The 18,407-nt window shown below is 46.3% G+C and overlaps 1 protein-coding gene across 1 annotated transcript in view; it reads right to left on the bottom strand.

Annotated features, from left to right (window-relative positions):
• EVPL (envoplakin) overlaps positions 1–18,407 on the bottom strand; it is a 37,689-nt gene that overhangs the window by 3,943 nt on the left and 15,339 nt on the right. The window contains exons 5-22 of the mRNA XM_074260790.1: positions 17,994–18,119; positions 17,164–17,202; positions 16,692–16,853; positions 15,884–15,991; positions 13,428–13,523; positions 11,893–12,018; positions 10,382–10,528; positions 9,252–9,406; positions 8,761–8,857; position 8,615; positions 6,779–6,951; positions 2,705–2,883; positions 2,450–2,588; positions 2,160–2,353; positions 1,865–2,015; positions 790–873; positions 551–661; positions 336–425 (exon numbers count right to left, since the gene is read on the bottom strand). Coding sequence (XP_074116891.1) covers positions 336–425; positions 551–661; positions 790–873; positions 1,865–2,015; positions 2,160–2,353; positions 2,450–2,588; positions 2,705–2,883; positions 6,779–6,951; position 8,615; positions 8,761–8,857; positions 9,252–9,406; positions 10,382–10,528; positions 11,893–12,018; positions 13,428–13,523; positions 15,884–15,991; positions 16,692–16,853; positions 17,164–17,202; positions 17,994–18,119 — 2,178 coding nt within the window. The remainder of the gene's footprint in view (positions 1–335; positions 426–550; positions 662–789; positions 874–1,864; positions 2,016–2,159; positions 2,354–2,449; positions 2,589–2,704; positions 2,884–6,778; positions 6,952–8,614; positions 8,616–8,760; positions 8,858–9,251; positions 9,407–10,381; positions 10,529–11,892; positions 12,019–13,427; positions 13,524–15,883; positions 15,992–16,691; positions 16,854–17,163; positions 17,203–17,993; positions 18,120–18,407) is intronic.

Consider the following 18,407-nt stretch of genomic DNA (forward strand, 5'->3'; position numbering starts at 1 on the left):
CTGTATTCTCAAATGACAAGGAGCCCTGGGATCTTTTCCTTCTCCCTCTTCTGCTCCCCCATTTGGGCAGTGTGACTTTTCTGGGATAGGCTGGGCTTTCTGGGGGGGCCAGGGAGCCCAGAATGAAAGATCAGCCTGTGGCTTTGTGGAGGACCATGGGAAGGATCCCCACCTCTTTTTTCAGCCTACCTGCACCCAAATGTCAGGCTAGGGAGGCAAGACTACTGGGGGTCAGGAAGCACCCTGAATTGGCAGGGGCCACTCCTAGGGGCTATCACATTATCTCTGAATTGGGAGCCCTGGCAGTAAAGGGATCCCTAGGATCGTCTTGGTACCTTTTCCAGCGCCTTCTTGGCAAACTCCAGCTGACTCAGCTGCTGCTGCGTTTGGGCAGCAACCTCAGTATAACGGCTGATTAGGTCCTTCTGGAGTTGGGGAGGGAGGAAAACAGAGGATGGAGTCAGTTCTGAGTGGTTCCTTCTGGAAAGATGGGATTTATAATTCGGTGGGGGAACAGTGGGCTGGGGAGAAAGATGTGATCCGTCCTAACCTGGGCCTGGATGCTCTCCTGCAAAGGAGTGATTCGGGGTCTCTTGGGGGCAGATGCAGTCAGTGTGGGGTCCAGAGAACAACGGTACTTGTCTGTCTGCAGCTCATAATCCTGTAGAGAAGGAAGGGCACCTAGCAGTCGGAGCCACGAGGGCTGGGGAGGGCATCTTTTGGAGAAGAGAGAAGGGTGACGGACGGAGGAAGGAGGGAGAGGGGCGACAAAACTGAGGAAACACTTACTTGGAGAGCAGCTTGCAGGTCCTGGGACAAGTGGAATACGGTGTTTTTGTCTTTCTCTTTATTCTGGATTTCCTGGACCAGACGCTAGGACAGAAGAAAGAAAAAATGGGCCCTGGTCCGGAGGGGAGCTGCCTCCTGAGCCACGGAACCTCCCCGCCTCTCAGCACCTCTAGGGACCCGTGTGGGGCAACGAGCAGGGGGAGCGGGAGCAGCGTGTTTGGGGCACATCCCACCAGGGCCGGGCTAAGGGCCAGGAGCACTCTGTACACCCCCCACAGAACGCTGCCTGGGGCAGTGGGGGGGGATCACGAGTGCAGCCCTACGGTTTAGAGATGAGGAAGCGGGCCCAGAGGCTAAGGGCTCGCCTCAGAGAGTAAGCGGCGAAGGGAGGACTGGAAGGCAGACCCCCGACTCAGGGCCTGGGGCTCCCCTGATCCCCCGGCGGGATCTGGCGGAGGCCCGCCCCCAGAAGGCAGACTACCGGTGTCACACAGCTGTCCCGCGTCTGATCACCGGCCCGGCCTGTGCCTCCGACGCTCACACGGCCCGCCCAGGGCTCTCTCCTGGGGCTCTCTCAGGGTGGGTAAGGGAGGGAGGGAGGGAAAGGAGAGAACACGAGTGGGAAACTCGGCCTGCTGCTCCAGCATGGGGGATGGAAATCTCCAGCCCAGAGATCGCAGCGCCTGGGAAGAATTCCTGAGTGGGTCGGGTGGACCAGTGACCGTCCTCAGGGACCAGCATTTCCAGTTGTGGCCACGAGGGGGCAGCAGGTGCACACAGGCAGAGTCCGGGCCGGTGGGCCTGATTCAGCTGGCCCTCTCTCCATCCTCCTGGACCAGATTCAGCCTCCCTCTCTCCATCCTCCTCCCCTCTCCACCTCACGGATGAGGGACGGGGGAACCGAGGCCACGCAGGCCCAGGGCTCGCCCTGCCTCCTCTCTGCCTCCCGCTGGCTTCACCCGGAGCGTGGCCGCCTCCCTCGGAGGTCCAGGAGACAAGGCCGGGGGCCGGTGTCTCAGGCCAGGCCCGTGAAGGCCCCGCCGCGGAGAGCCCCCCAGCCCCCGGGCCCCCTCACCTTCTGGGCCTGCAGCTTGTAGGCGACCTGGCTGGGCCCGTCGGAGGGCCCCAGCTCGTGCCGGGGGAGGTGCTCCATCCAGGAGCGAAGGTTCTCGCTGCAGTTCCAGAGCTGCTGGTAGAGGAGGCTGGCGTCCTGCACCGCCTTCTCCCTGGGGAGGGGATGGAGACAAGGTGAGCTCTCGGGCTGAGCCTCTGGGGAGAACAAGGCCCCCTCCTGCCCCAGGGGAGCTGGGGCTCCTCCAGGCCCACCCAGGCTGGGAGACTAGGCCCAGGAGAAGTGTGCACGCCCTCACCGGAGGTCCAGCTGGTCGGCCGCGGCGTGGTAGCGGTCCGTGAGCCCCTGCACCCGGCGCCGCTGGCGGGGCAGCTCCGGGCAGAACTCCTGGAAGTTGTTCTGCAGCGCCCCGCAGCCGTGCTCCGTGGCCTTCAGCTCCCGGTGCAGGCCCAGGACGCAGGCCTGCTGCTCCAGCAGCTCCCGTCTCTGCCGCTGAAGGAGCAGAAGCAGGCTGAGCCCCGCCGCCCCCAGACCTTCCCCACCCGCTCCCCCGACCCGGAGTCTCGCTGCTCCCCAGGTGTCCCTCACCTGCAGCTGGCTGATCCGCTCCTGCAGGGCTCCGGAGCCCGCAGTGATGGGGGCCTCCTGCGCCAGGCCCAGCTCGAAGCCCTGAATCACCTGCTCCGACTCCCTGATCTGCTGTTCCAGAGCACGTGATGCTTTTGCCCTGGGAGAGAAGGGGGGAGAGGGGCCGAGACCCTGCTGCTTAGCCCCCAGCCCCTCCCCTCTTCCCTAATTCTCGCCTCCTGCGGCCTCCCACCCATGACCCCTGAGAGCACTCACTTCTCCCCGTAGAGGCTGCAGAGGACTTGCACGTCGCTGTATTTGTTCTTGACGTTGTTAAGAGTCACTGGCAGATGAAGAACCGCGGGTCCGGCTGGCTTGGAAGACAGGAGAGACTCGCACTCCTTCTGCGTGGCCTCCTTTTCAGCCTCCAGGCCCTGTAGCCTGCGGGTGACGTTCTGCAGGCAGAGGCATGGGCCTTTACAGTGGACCTGGAATTCTTACGTCTCCAGTGGGACTGTCACTCACTGCTCTACCGGCCAGGACCCCCCGGCCCTGGGGCTCCCCCTCGGCCTCCCGTTATCCAGGAGAATCAGACACTCGCTCAGGAGGTGATGAGGGGAGACTAGCCTCCACCTTCAAAAGCCTTAGGAAAGGAGTTGCAGGCCTGAGAACCAATTAATTCTGCTCAAATTGTGCTTCAGAGAACAAGTGGTCTGCTCTCATTAGAAGCGCTGACTCAGTCCTGGGTACCACTGCTCCAGAATGACACGGATAAGCTGAAGAATGTCTAGAGGGACAACCAGAGCACCAACCCCGCCCCATCTCTCATTCTCAACAAACAGCCTCACCTCCTACTTGAGGGAGAAGACCCAACTTGCCCGTTTGAATACTTTGAAACCCAACTCAATTGCTACTTTCTCTCCTCAAACTTCCTTCCTCCAGCTGGAGAGGGTCCATAGATTCCCCTCTCAAAGTTGGGTGACATTTCTCCTCTGCACTTAAATAACTGTCTAAATAATTATATTCAGTGTTTCCCAAAGACCTATTCTAAATTATTAAAAATGTGGGTTATTCTTTATAAGTCTAACTGTAATAAACATATATTTAGTCTTTTAGTCCCATGAAGTATATGACATGGCATTTGATCCTCCTGAACACCTCCCTCTTTCCTCCTCTCTTGACTTTCATGACATCAAAGTTGGAACTAAGATGGTACCTCAGGGCTTTGCTTCAGATCCCAACATGGTGGGAGGGGTGGTGTACTTTCCCACTATCTGCTCTTGAGCAGCTATCCAACTCACCACATGATGCATCACTTCTGATCCTTCTACTTCTCTGACCTTCGCTTCCTTTGACTCTTCTTTCTCCTCTAGATGTAGGTCCTGCCCTCAATCTTCCTCCTTTCTCTTCCTATGCTCTCTCTTGTGGGGCTCTCATCTGATTGCTCACCTTCAACTAACACTCAAGAGAAATAGCTCCCCCGCTCCCGTCACCCCCACCATAGGATTCTGTAGCTTCGGTCTTCTTGCAAGCTCCAATTCTGCTTTTCACAAGGGTTCTTAGCCTGGGGTTAATATTTCAGTGAGTCTCTGAACTTGAATGAGAATGTGTGTGTGTGTGTGTGTATGTGTGTGTGTGTGTGTATGTGTGTGTATGTGTGTGTATGTGTGTATGTGTGTGTATGTGTGTATGTGTGTGTATGTGTGTGTATGTGTGTATGTGTGTGTATGTGTGTATGTGTGTATGTGTGTGTATGTGTGTATGTGTGTATGTGTGTGTATATGTGTGTATGTGTGTGTATGTGTGTATGTGTGTGTATGTGTGTATGTGTGTATGTGTGTGTATGTGTGTATGTGTGTGTATGTGTGTATGTGTGTGTATGTGTGTGTATATGTGTGTATGTGTGTATGTGTGTGTATGTGTGTATGTGTGTGTATGTGTGTATGTGTGTGTATGTGTGTATGTGTGTATGTGTGTGTATGTGTGTATGTGTGTGTATGTGTGTGTATGTGTGTATGTGTGTGTATGTGTGTGTATGTGTGTATGTGTGTATGTGTGTGTATGTGTGTATGTGTGTGTATGTGTGTGTATGTGTGTATGTGTGTATGTGTGTGTATGTGTGTGTATGTGTGTATGTGTGTGTATGTGTGTGTATGTGTGTATGTGTGTGTATGTGTGTATGTGTGTGTATATGTGTGTATGTGTGTATGTGTGTATGTGTGTGTATGTGTGTATGTGTGTATGTGTGTGTATGTGTGTATGTGTGTGTATGTGTGTGTATGTGTGTATGTGTGTGTATGTGTGTATGTGTGTGTATGTGTGTGTATGTGTGTATGTGTGTATGTGTGTGTATGTGTGTATGTGTGTGTATGTGTGTATGTGTGTATGTGTGTGTATATGTGTGTATGTGTGTATGTGTGTATGTGTGTGTATGTGTGTATGTGTGTATGTGTGTGTATGTGTGTATGTGTGTATGTGTGTGTATGTGTGTATGTGTGTATGTGTGTGTATGTGTGTATGTGTGTATGTGTGTATGTGTGTATGTGTGTGTATGTGTGTATGTGTGTGTATGTGTGTATGTGTGTGTATGTGTGTATGTGTGTGTATGTGTGTGTATGTGTGTGTATGTGTGTATGTGTGTGTATGTGTGTATGTGTGTGTATGTGTGTGTATGTGTGTATATGTGTATATGTTCGTATGTGTGTATGTGTGTATGTGTGTATGTGTGTGTATGTGTGTATGTGTGTATGTGTGTATGTGTGTGTATGTGTGTATGTGTGTATGTGTGTATGTGTGTATGTGTGTGTATGTGTGTATGTGTGTATGTGTGTGTGTATGTGTGTATGTGTGTGTGTGTATGTGTGTGTATGTGTGTATGTGTGTGTGTATGTGTGTGTGTATGTGTGTATGTGTGTATGTGTGTATGTGTGTATGTGTGTATGTATGTGTGTATGTGTGTATGTGTGTATATGTGTGTATGTATGTGTGTGTATGTGTGTATATGTGTGTATGTGTGTGTATGTGTGTATGTGTGTGTATATGTGTGTATGTGTGTATATGTGTGTATGTATGTGTGTATATGTGTGTATGTATATGTGTGTATGTGTGTGTGTATGTGTGTATGTGTGTGTATGTGTGTATGTGTGTGTATGTGTGTGTATGTGTGTGTGTATGTGTATACACACACAAACCATTATTTTCACTAACTTTTGGTTTCCTTTGCCATCTACTGTATTTTATGCATTTAAAAATGCTATTTCCTGAACAGTCCATATTGGGGTACTGGTAAAATGTTTAACAACCAGTTCTCTCAAAACACATACGGATTAAGTTTAATCTGCATTAACATTTTTCTCCATCAGTTTCTTAAGTCTGGAAATCACAAAATGATAACTTAAGCCCCAATTTGTAGCATTTACTGATTTCTAAGGTATAAATGCTCATGCTGCAAATTTAACAACTGGCTCTCTAAAGGCAGTTCAAACTGACTTCAGCACACACCTGGGTCCATGATACAAAAGAGATTAAGAACCCTTGTTCTGACACTTCCTTAAACAAGACTCATCTTCTGCCATCAAGCCAATTCATCCTCCATAGTTTCCCATCTCTGTTAACAATGGCCATTAACCTGAAATCTGGTTGATTCATGATTTAACTCCTCCCATCCTCCCTACCTCCAGACACCAGATCTCGCCAATTCTATCACTAAAATATTTTTGACATTAGCTCCCTCTCTCCATTCTTTCCCCACTGTCTCTTATTGTAATAACAAGAGGTCTCCCCGAGTCCATAAATTAATGACAAAATAACATTCCTCAGTTGCCATTTCCAAATTCTCTAGTCCGCCATGCAAAGCTTCAAACAACCTTTCTAGCTTTCCCTTCCTTTACACATGCCTCATAGTCCCACCAAACAGACCACTTGCTTTTTCTGTTCATACTAAACTTGCAGTTTTTTACATAGGTGGTTTGTCAATTACCTGAAATCTCTCTTTTTGATATCTTCCTGTGGAAATCCTATTCATTTTTTCAAGGCCTCATTCAAATGTCAACTCCATGAAGCCTTCTCTGATTCCCCCAACCATTTCTCCTCTTCAACTCAAATAACACTTTCTCTGTTCTTCATTTATGGCACATTTTGCCTCTTAATGCACTTTGTATATATATATATATATATATATCATCTCCTCTACTAGACTGTGAGCTCTAGGAGAGAAAGGACTATGTCTCATTAGTCTCCCCTCCCCCAAGAACCTAGCATGGTGCCTTCCATATAGTAAGCATCGGTGGAATTAGTAGCTGATTTCCATCCCCTTGTCCCTCCAAGATAGGGCTCCAGAGCTTCACCCACCTCCTGGCTCCGGATGCGAGTGTTGAGGTCATCCAGGGGGGCACTGCGGTTCAGGGGGGCACGGACCCAGCCCAGGATCTCATGTTCTATCTGGTTCAGGTTACTATCCAACTGAGTCAGCTGGGTCAGCAGCTTCTGGGCTTGGGGATTGACCGGGGCAGTGCCTGAGGGAGCTGGTGGAGGGGATTAAGACAGACAAAGTTGGGTGAATGAGAACTTAACTCCCAGGACTCCCATCTCCCTATTCCTATTCCTCCTCCCTTCCATTCTCAAGGAAAAGTCACCACTGTGTGCATAAGTATGAACAGAACTCTATATTTAGCATAATAAAAAATGAAGAGAGAAAGAAGAGTCTCTGGAGAGATAAGAATCTCACCCCTTGTCTGTGTGGATGTGATACATCCCTACCCACAGGAACCACCGGGTTGTCCACAGGGAACAGAGAAGGGGGAATAAAGTAGACGAGGGGAGAATTCCCGGTGTCATGTTCAGATGGGGCCACTTTGGAAATTTGTTCCCTGGCTACATACATCTGTTCCTAGAATATTGTTTTGATTTTTCTTTTTTTTTTCTCAGCAGAATGGGAGTGGGATAGTGAGGGGCAAAAGGAAGAAAAAGAAAAGGCCATCGAATACTTTTTTTAAAATTGAGAGAAGGGAATAGAATAAAGGTCAGAAAAAAGCAGACAAGCAGGACAGATCTAAAAGCTATAACAGAACTTAAGGTACTTTTTTTTTTTTTTAAAGCAAGATGTATTTAGTATATTTAAAATTTCATATGTAACTCTCTTTTTCTATTCTACCATGTATATAGAAAATGTTCTCTTTGGTGATTGTTGAGGGTAGAATAAAAATAAATTAAAAGAAAAGTCATGTAGGTCCCAATATGTTGGTAAGTGTTTAAAAACCAGTTGTCTGGGGAAATAATACATTTTGAAGTTTAATCTGCCTTAATAACATTTTCCCCCAGCACTTTCCTAAGTCTAGACAGTCAAGAAATAATGAGTCAAGCTCTGAGTTTGCTAATTTCTGGAATGTTAATGCTCACAATCAAAATTTAACAGTGCGTTCTCAAACTCATGGGAGCCGGCTCCCGTGTATCTCCAGTGGTTCACTTAATCTAGAATCAGGAAGTTGTTGTTGAGCCATTTAGTCCTGTCTGACTCTTTGTGACCCCACAGACCACCCCATGCTAGTACTGTCCAGGGGATTTTCCTGACAAAGGAACTGGAGCAGTTTTCCCTTTCCTTTTCCAGTGAATTAAAGCAAATAGGATCGGGTGCCTGACTCAGAGTCACACAACTAGTAAATGCCTGAGATCATATTGGAACTCCTAGCACAGTTCCATCCACTGAACCACTTAGCTGCCTACAAAATCCAAATCCAGCCTCTGTTTGTCTCAGTCTCCTCATTTCTAAAAAACAAAAATGGGGATAATAGCACTGCATCTTAAGGTGGATGTGAAAACAAATAATTATATAAATGTAAATTCTAAAATATTCATAAATTCATAATTTACAATAAAATTTGTAAAATATAGAATTTATGATAAAATTTACAATGTACAAATATATAATAAATTTGTAAGCTATAATTTATGATAAAATTATAATTTATAAAATATACAATATCTATTAAAAAAACCTTTGCAAATCTTAAAACACGGTAGAAATGATGGAATCAAAAGAATTCCTATCTGCTTGAAGTCAGGTGTGATAAATCTAAAGGAAGTGACAATTCAGTTGAGTGAACAATTGTGAGTAGTTTTCAGTTAGAGAGTCAGGGGTGTTAAGGAAGGTGAGAGTTCTTGGATAAGACAGAGCCTGAATGTCCATACCCTCTGGCCTTCTTCCTCTGCCAGAAGGTGGACCCAGTTCCCTATTGCCAATGCTCCCCTCCTGTCCTAGGTCTCCCACTGCAGTCCCCATCCACCTTATATCCTCCATACGCTCATGGTAGCCCCATTGTCCCCCCTGCCCCTACCCTGCTTGCTGGCCGCACGAGCTCACTGGAACTGGTCATTGCATTGCGCTGGAAGTCCTTACATTTCTGCTTCAGCGCCTGCAGGTCACAATCCACCCTGGGAGAGGAAGGTAGATGAGAAGATTAGTCTCTCGAACCCTTTCTTCCCTTCCTCCTTCCTCAGTGCCCTTACGCAGGCTGGCAGGGCCCCCAATGTTGGCAAAATTCTAGCCTGACCAAAGGAAGACGGAAAGAACTGGAGGGGGGTCTACTAGGGTAGGCAAGCCTTCAGAGACCTAAGGAGCCCTTGGCTTGAGCCCAGTTTTGTGGGTCTGGAAAATGTTGTACCCACTTAGCCGGCCAAAGGGAAGCCATCAGGGGATGGGGAACAAATTGAGGTACAGAGAGACAATTGGATATATGCCACCGGACCCAGCCTTGAGGAGCAGGGGAAGACATGTTAAAGACAGGGGTCAGGGAGGTCCTAAGAAGCCACGGGGGCCACACCATACCTGCCGACCCTGGCCACGGCTTCTAGGTCAGGTGGGGGGATGCAGAAGCAGGCAGCCGGGGCTCTCTTGGACTCCCCACCAGGACCCTCCACCACCCAAGTATGGGGGTCACTGTTATCCTTCAGGGTGTACTTTTCTCCTCGAAATAGTTGCACCTGGAGGGGGAAGAGATATTTTTGTTTGTTTGTTCCAAGCGTGAATCTGGAGCCCAGGTCCCTCAGACATGATGCTAGCTGCCATCTCAGTGTCTTTGCATGGCCTGTACCCCCACCTGGGATGCTCTGTCCTCTCATCTTTTCCCTTTATTTCAAACCGCATTCTGTGCAGGAGGCCTTTCCAGGCCCCGCTTGCTATGGATGTTTCCCCCCTCTGATCCATTTTCCTTCCCTTTGATTTTAATTTGGATAAACCTGCTTATTTATATGCTGGCTCTCCCATTACAGGGTGAGATCCTTAAAGGCTGGGTCAGTGTTTTTTTCTTTTTTATAGTTTTTTTTTTTAATTTTCAAAACACATGCATAGTTTTCAACATTCAGTCTCGCAAAACCTTGTGTCCAAATTTTTTCCCATCCCTTCCATCCACCCTCTCCCCTAGATGGCAAGTAATGCAATACATGTTAAACATGTTTTTGCCTTTTTTTCTATCCTTAGAATTTAACACAGTGCTCAACATGTAGTAAGCGCTTAATAAATACTTGCTGATTGACTGAAGCTGTTGCACTGTGCCAGGACAACCCCGGGACCTGCTATGATGGAGGCTTCTATGGATGTTGGCTGACAAAGTCAAGTGTGAGGCTGCAGGCAGACCCCCTTTAACATGGTACCTTAGGCTTTTTTTTTTCCACTAGAAGCTTTTCTCAATCCCTCTTAACTATAGTCTTTCCTCTGTTGATTATTTACTATCTGTTATTATTTTCTATTTATCTATTCATTTCTTCTGTTGATTAAATTTCTATATCTATATATCTATTTTCTGTTATCTATTTGTATACGTGGATTATGCTCTCAAGGAGCACGGACTATCTTTTGCCTTCCTAGTGTTGATGTGTTGCCTGGTATGCAGTAGGCACTTAATAAGTGTTTATTGACTGACTGACTGACAGGTGTAGAGCCAGCAACATTGCCCTTACGTCGCCAGAATCCCAGTCACAGATGCTGTCCACTTGGAGGGGCTTCACGAGATGTTTCCTTCGAAGAGGGAGGGGGAATATATCCTGGGCTTGTTTCTTCAGGTCTTTGACCGTCCTCTCCAATGTGTTTAGCTGCCTTTCTTCAGCCTGTGGGAGGAAGGGAGGGAAAGAGAAGCTTCTGGATGGGCCAGGAGCCTTCGGATTTGGAGAGGACGCCTCCCTGGCCCTTCTCTCCACGTCCCCCCAAAATGTCAACCCTGCTCCTGGGAGACCTCTCCATTTTCTCTGCTAATCCATCCTCTAGATTACCCTGGGCGCCTTCCAAGAGAGCCTACCGTGTAATGCCCCCTCAGCTCCTCTCATCCCCCTGCCCTGCTGATGGCCCCATGCGCGCCAGCCCACTCCACAAACCACCCCTGGGCCCCTCCAACGGGGTGCTCCGCGGGCATTGAGCACCCTCCGCACACTGGCCACAGCGCCAAAGCTAGGTCTGATCTCGCCTCCTCCGGCCCTTCCCAGGAGACGCCAGCCTATTCTCTAGGACCGAGTATAAAACCCCATGCTTGCCCTACTAGGCTCCCTTTCTGCCTTTCCACATTATTTTTACACATCACTCCCCTCTGCACAGGGGGCAGTGAGGATGCACAGTGCACAGGGCACTGAGCTTGGGAGTCCAGTCAAACTCAGGTACTTCCCAGCTGAGTGACCCTGGGCTAGTCACTTCATCCTATTTGCCTCAGTTTCCCCATCTGTAACGTGGGCTGAAGAAAGAAATGCCGGCCACTCCACTATCTTTGCTAGGCAAGCCCCAAATGGGGTCCAACCCTTCCAGACATGACTGATCCCAAAGAGGCTCCTAGCCTTCCCTCATCCAGTTCTATCTCCCATCTCTCTGCCTTCCTATCAGCCATCTCCGGCATGCATTTCCTCCTTAATTCCACCTCTTGGAATCCACGACTTCCTACACAAAACCTTCCTGATCCCCGCCTGCACCAGGAGCGGCCTCCCCTCCTCCCTCAGAAATGGCCTGGACATGTGTTCTGGGTGGGTTTGTGTGTACAGGTGTGTGTCTGTGTGTGCTCTAGGTGGGTGGGTATGGGGTTTGTGTGTACAGGTGTGTGTCTGTGTGTGCTCTAGGTGAATTTGTGTGTGCAGGTGTGTTTGTGTGTGTCTATGTGTGTGCACTGTGGGGTGTGTGCAGGTGTGTGTACGCACATACATGTGTTTGTGGGGGGATGGGCGTGAGGGGTGAGGATGAGTCTGGGTGCTCCCGCACACCCTGGGGAGTGATATTCCAGTATATTGCGGTGGGTATGGTGGCTCTCTGGGAGAGCCTTCCCTTTTCCTCTGTCGGGGTTACCCGTGGCCAGCTCTCCCTCTGACAGCTGCACCTCATAAACAAGTGGGTCGATCAGTTTACCTCAGGGTGCTCCGACCCCTCACTGTTATCAGTGATCCGGGGCAGGGAGGCTTTCTGTCTTGGTCCCGAGGGTGGCTGGGGGCTGCCTTACCTCCAACTGCCGAAGCCAGTCTGAAGTTGCCCCCGGAGCGTTCCCGTGGCCAGAGGGGCCCTTGGTGTTCAGAGCCGAGCCCACCTTCTTCAGCGTCTGGTCGACAGCATCCAAGTTATCTTGAAACTGAGGGTTGCCCAGAAGGCTGTCAATGCCCAGGGTCTTTAGGATCCTTCCCAATACCACCCATAAAAGCCTATCGTCTCTCTGGAAGGCTTAATGCCATTTAGGAATGGGAGCAACAGACAAAGAAGCCCTCCACCCATCAAACCCCTCCAAAACGTTTTTCCCCCTTCATATCCTAGCTAGCTAGCTTACAAAAATATATCCCCAAACCTCAATTCATGGAAACCCTCCAAAATGAGTCCATTAAGTTTTCTTGAGAAAACTTAAGGGTCCACTTGAAAGGGTGGGTCCACTTTCTAAAGTCCATGAGGAATAAACACAAAAATAGAAACTCTCAAAATGAAAGAGAGAAACAAAGCTAGAAAAAAAAATGCACAAGAGCATCTTTGATACAATCCTCATTTGTATCCTGAGAAAAGTGGTAACAGGTCACTAGAACTACCTGGCTAGATAGTCTGAGCTACCTGAGCTCAAATCCAGCCTCAGACACTAGCTGTAAACCTGGCAAATGTCTTAACCTCTGCTTGCCTCAGTTTCCTCAACTGTAAATGAGATCACGATAGCACCTACTTCTGGGGCGGTTGTGAAAATCAAGTGTGATGATTTTTGCTCAGCATTAGGACCAGTGTAGACATTTCGTAGATGCTTTCCCCCAACCTATACAATCCCTAAGTCACCGATGTGATTTTCTATGGCTCTAGGTAGCGAATGACATCTGCTGACTCTAATGAAGCTCACCTTAAAGTCATCACTCTGATGATCCTTGTCACAAGCCTCTGAATCAGATCTACATTAAACCCCAAGACACCCTGGAAGGATCTTTGTTTGGGGATAAGCTGAAGAGGAGCAGCGTCCACATCTGTGCTGTCACCCTTCTAGGGAGCTTGCAGTATGGAAAACTCTCCATTCCTGCAAATTGGCTGCTTTGTTGGGGGCCCTGAAAGGAGGGATGTCTTGCCAATGGCACAATCAATATTTGTCAGAGAAAAGAACTGAATTAAGGTCTTTCTGATTGTCAAGATCAGCCTTTCATCCATTGAGCAACAATAGCTCCCTGGAACTTGCTTTAAAAGAAAAATCACAATGATCTCGTCTTGTTTTCTTGTTCTTTCTGCCACTCTCAGAGGGGAGGGCAGCAAACAAAAAATTGTGGTAACAAAGCACCCCAGTCAGATGACTATTCTTTAACTGTGGTTTTATCTTTATTTCATGTTATCTAATTTTTGACTTGGAAATTTTTTAACAACTTAAACAATTTAAAATTCCGTGGTCCTCATATTCACTTTAAATTCATTTTGTTTGCAGGTAGATTTTTTTAAAAAATCCTAATTATTGGGATTTTTAATGTATCAAATATATCCCCTAGTTCTCTCTTTGCCAACCTTCAAAAGCCAAGCTGGAGATCTTACCCTGCGGTAGTCTTCTACACATTGCAACTGGCTCTCCTGACAGATGCATAGATTGAGGAAATTCTGCCATTCAGTCTTCAAGGCCTCCTGGTGAGCCTGGGGATACATACTGAAATCTAAGAATCCTGTGACTGCAGTAACCCCTACTCTGACTCTGACTACTTTTAAAGCAGAATTTTTCTTTTCTTTCCTGATCTCTTGAGATTTATTTTATTTTATTTATTAAAGCTTTTAAATTTTCTTTTTTTTAAGCTTTTTAATTTTCAAAAGATATGCATGGATAATTTTTCAGCATTAACCCTTGCAAAATCTTGTATTCCAATTTTCCACCTCTTTTTCTCCATCTCCTCCCTTAGATAGCAAGTAATCTAATATATGTTAAATAAGGTAAAATATATTTTAAATCTAATACATGCATACATATTTATACAATTATAATTATCTTGTAAATAATTTTTTAAAAAACTTTTTAAAAATAGTATTTTATTTTTCTAATTACATGAAAAGACAAATTTTAACATTCATTTAAAAATTTTGAATTCCACATTTCCTCTCTTCTTCCTTTACTTCTCCCCTCCCTAAGATGGTAAGCAATTTGATATAGGTTATATAGGTACACTCATGTAATACATATTTCCATACTAGTCATGTTGTGAAAGAATAAACAGGCAAAAAAAATTAAACTGAAAACAGTATGTAAAACAGGGCTTCTCAATATTTTCTTGCTTTGTTGGTATCACAGACCCCCTTAGGAGTCCAGTGCCAAACTTTCAGACTCCTTGGGTTTAAATAATTGAAGGAAATGCTAAATTTCATTTAGATGGTGGTTGAAAGACAATAAAGATGCAACATTTTCCCCATTCAAGTTCATAAATCCTTTGAAATCTATCCATAAGCCTCAGGAGGACCCCTAGATCTTATGATGTCCCTTTTCCACTTCTGCCTTTGTTTATCTGCCCTTTTATGTCTCTACCAAATATAATTCAAAATTCTTCAGTGGATATTCAAGATCCCTACTCTTCCAGTATTATGTTATAATGTTCCTCTCCATCTCTTCATGGTTTCCTGAAATGCATCCCATGCTTTCTTTCCTATATGTTTTAGCTTGTGCCATTCTCCATTTTCAGAATGTTCTTTATTCCCCTTCCCATCCAAGACATCTTACTCTATCTTTCAGTGTCTAATGAGTAGAAAAGGTGCAAAGAAGCGAGTGTAGACTTGACATCAGGAAAAACTTCCTAGGCATTAGAGCTGTCCAAACGTGGAGTGGACTGCCCCAAGAGGTGGTGGGTTCTCCTTCTCTGGAGGTCTTTGCACAGTTCCTACTTGGATGATACAGTTTTCACATCAAATGGTTTCAAATCACAGTCTCTCAGTCTCTGACAGCTCCCATCATGCTTGGATCCAAATACCCTAAAGATTGCCATCTTATACTTCAGACAACCTTTGCATCTCTACTCTTACTCTTTGGGTAAAGGGCCCACACTGACGTAGCTATTTCTATTTCATTTCATAGTGAGTTATGTTCACATTTGCAGGACAACTAGCTGGTATGGTGGCTAAAGTGCCAGGTCTGGAGTCAGGAAGATTCATGTTCCTGAGTTCAAATCTGGTTTCAGACACATACTAGTTGTGTAACTGTGGGCAGATTACTTAACCCCGTTTGTCTCAGTTTCCCCATCTGTAAAATGAGCAGGAGAAGAAAATGGCAAACCTCTCCAGTGTCTGTGCAAGAAAACATCCAATCTGGTTATAGAATTGAACATGACGAAAAATGGCTGAACAATAACAGGCCAGATTGTTGTTTCTCCCTTTAGACTATGAGTTCCTTGAAGTCAAGGGCTATTTTGCCTTTCAAATAACCCCATAAATATACATACATACATATATATACATACATGCAAATGCACACATATATGTATATATATGTATGTATAAATTCCCCACTCCTTAATCATGCACATTGTAAGGGCTTAATAAATGCTTGTTCTTTGATTGATTTTAAATTTAAGGTCAAGACCTAGTTTTATTTTATCTCTGGATCTCCTTTATTGCCTAACAGAACTTTGCTTGGAGCAGGCACCTACTGAGTCCCTGTCCCACTTTGTCTGTTCTCATTCATTTATTCATTCATTCCCACCTTCAGATTCTCTCCTCTAGCTTCTCCTTATGGGGCTCTTATGAGGGCCCTTTGGAGAGCCACAGTGAGTCTCCCTATATATGACTGTACCTATAAAACCTATATCAAATTGCTTACCATCTTAGGGAGGGAGGAGATAATGGAAGAATTTGAAACTAAACTTAAAATTTTTAAATTAATGTTTAATTGTCTTTTCATATAATTAGAAAAAATAAAATACTAAAATACACAGAACCCTACTGGGAACTTGGAGGTAAAGAGGTAAGAGATGGAAGTGGGCAGCCTGTCCTTGGGGCCCACGACATGTACTTCCTACCTGGATGGGCCCCACAGCTGGATGCTTGAGCTCCACCATACGCTCCCCATCATCCTCTAACTGGTTTACACATTGCTCCTGGATCAGCAGTTCCTGGCTCTTGAAGTGCTGGAAGGCAGACAAGGGTAGATGATGAGAGGAAAGGGGGAGGAAGTGTTACCCATCGAGGTCAGGGATAATTCCCCTAAGAAGTTGGATGGAACACTGCCCTACAAGGCTGCCTCCTTTGCCTATCTCTGTCCCAGATCCTCCAACTTTCACAAATCCAGTGATGAGCAGAGGAGTCCCTACCCATAACAATGACTAGGAAGGGGTGATCTTAGAGCCCTAAAATCTAAGAGCTGCTAAAGGACATTTGTGGTCCTTTCAGCAGCACAGAAACTGATCTGAGCATAGTAAGCTCCTTGAGGATGATAACTATTTTGTTTTTGTATCCTCAACAGCTAAGATAGAGCTTGGTACCCAGTAGATGATTAATAAAGATACAGATTGATTAATGGAACTGAATTAGAGAAATAGCTACTGTATTTCTTAAGTATTCTTATTTATTTTTAATGTTTATTACATATATTATATTATTATAGAATAATTATATTCTTATTAATTAATGAAAAATTACTAGAAGGCAGCTTCCTCTTTGAAGGGTCCAGGTGAGCTCCTTTCTTCATCATCCCCAATCCCCCACCAGTCACTTCACGGTATCCTTGGGGATATCTGTCCCTTCACTACCAAATGAATCGGGGTCCCCTTTGATATGGCTCATCACAAGCACATTTTGTAAAAAATAAGCCCCCAAGTGATTCCTGACCTCATATTCCTGGCGCACCCCAACGGGGTCCGCCATGTTGTCACTCCAGTCCTGCTGAAGGATGCGACGCTGCTGTTCAGCCAGGGCACCGAGCTGTCGGGTACAGTTCTGTAGGTGGGTGTAGAGGCTGCCTAGACTCTGCCCACGCCATGTGGCTGCCTTCTGCCTCAGGAATAAAGAAGATCCCATCAAGTCCCAAAAATAGAGATTCCAAAGAATAAACCCATATATAAAGAAATACTTAAAAATGTTGTCAGACTTGGGATCCACTCTGATCTATTACTCCACAATCCACTGTCATCACAGGTGGACCTTTGCTCTCTGCTCCCTACTGTCGGCTGCCTATCGTCCAGTCCAGATCAGCCCCTCGCCCCCACCACCAGTCTCCAGAGAGACCCCTCCCCAAGACCTATCCTTTTCTTTCCCGGCAGTCCTTGCTCTGTTCCTCCACCAGGGAGTATCCCCCTCTCACCAGTAGGTCTCGGTATTGATTCTTGATGGCTGCAGCATCCTGAGGTTAGTAGGGTGAAAAAAGAGATAAGGAAAATTATTGAGAGGCTAGCCCCAGGGCAGTGGGGATGGGGAGCAGGGAAGCACCTGCCCTCATCTACCTGAGAAGTATTCTCCAATCTGGGACCAGTTCTTATCCACGTGGCAACAGGTATCCTCAAGGAGATACTTCCCAGGTTTCAAGAACTTTACTATGTGAGATCTCAAAGATTCCTGAGGGGGACAGACAGCTAGTGGCCCAGAGCATAGAGCACTGATCATAGAGATAGGAGGACCTGAGTTCAAATACTGCCTTATATGCCTGACACTTACTAGTTATGAGATTCAGGGCAAGTCACTTATATCATTTCAATAACTTTAACATTATTTAAACTAACTTTAAAATAATTTTATAACTTAAAAAAAAGATTCCTGATATTCAGAAAATTCAGGATCACAGACCTAGACCCTTCAGGGGACTTTAGGGGCCATCAAGTTCAACTCTTCATTTTATAGATGAGGGAACTGAGACACATAGAGATTGAGTGTCACACAGGGTGTCACAGCTCAAAATTACTTGAGATGGGATGTGAACCTATTTGTTCCCTTTTTGCAATTCTGGGCTGTTTGGGATCATCTCTGAGTAGAGGGAGGATGGCCTAGGGGAGTCAGGGACCAAGTTTTCAGGGGTCATAGAATGTCACCGCCTCATTTACACAGGGCTCCCATCATGGGAGGTGAGGAGATGGAGTGAGCCCTGAAGGCTGGACCAGAATGTTGGAGGGAGGCTTCTGAGAGGGAGGGCTCACATACCGGGCCACTGAAGCAGCGAAGCTGCTGTCCATAAGCTTCGATCTCCCTCTGCAAGATGTTGTGCTCGGCGATTTGCTGCTCCAGTTCTGGCATGCCTGAGCCATATTGCCCCTCACAGATCTGCTTCTAGAGACAGAAACAGGGGCTGCGATTTAGATAGTGTCTAGGGAAGAGTTGGGGTAAGGTCCCTTCCAGCCAGGACAGGTCCTCTGTCTCTCCCTACAGGCTCTTGAATTTCTTTTTCTTTTTTCTTTTCTTTTCTTTCTTTCTTTCTTTTTTAAAAAAAGCTTTTTATTTTGAATTTTAGATACTCAGATCATCTGAAGTTTACATCTCTCTTTGATTTTTACAACCATCATCCATTTGAGGATGTTAAAAGTAAAATGAGCTAGGCTTGCACATTGCAGCCATCCC

The sequence above is a fragment of the Sminthopsis crassicaudata genome, chromosome 4 (assembly GCF_048593235.1).
Source record: "Sminthopsis crassicaudata isolate SCR6 chromosome 4, ASM4859323v1, whole genome shotgun sequence".
NCBI lineage: Eukaryota > Metazoa > Chordata > Mammalia > Dasyuromorphia > Dasyuridae > Sminthopsis > Sminthopsis crassicaudata.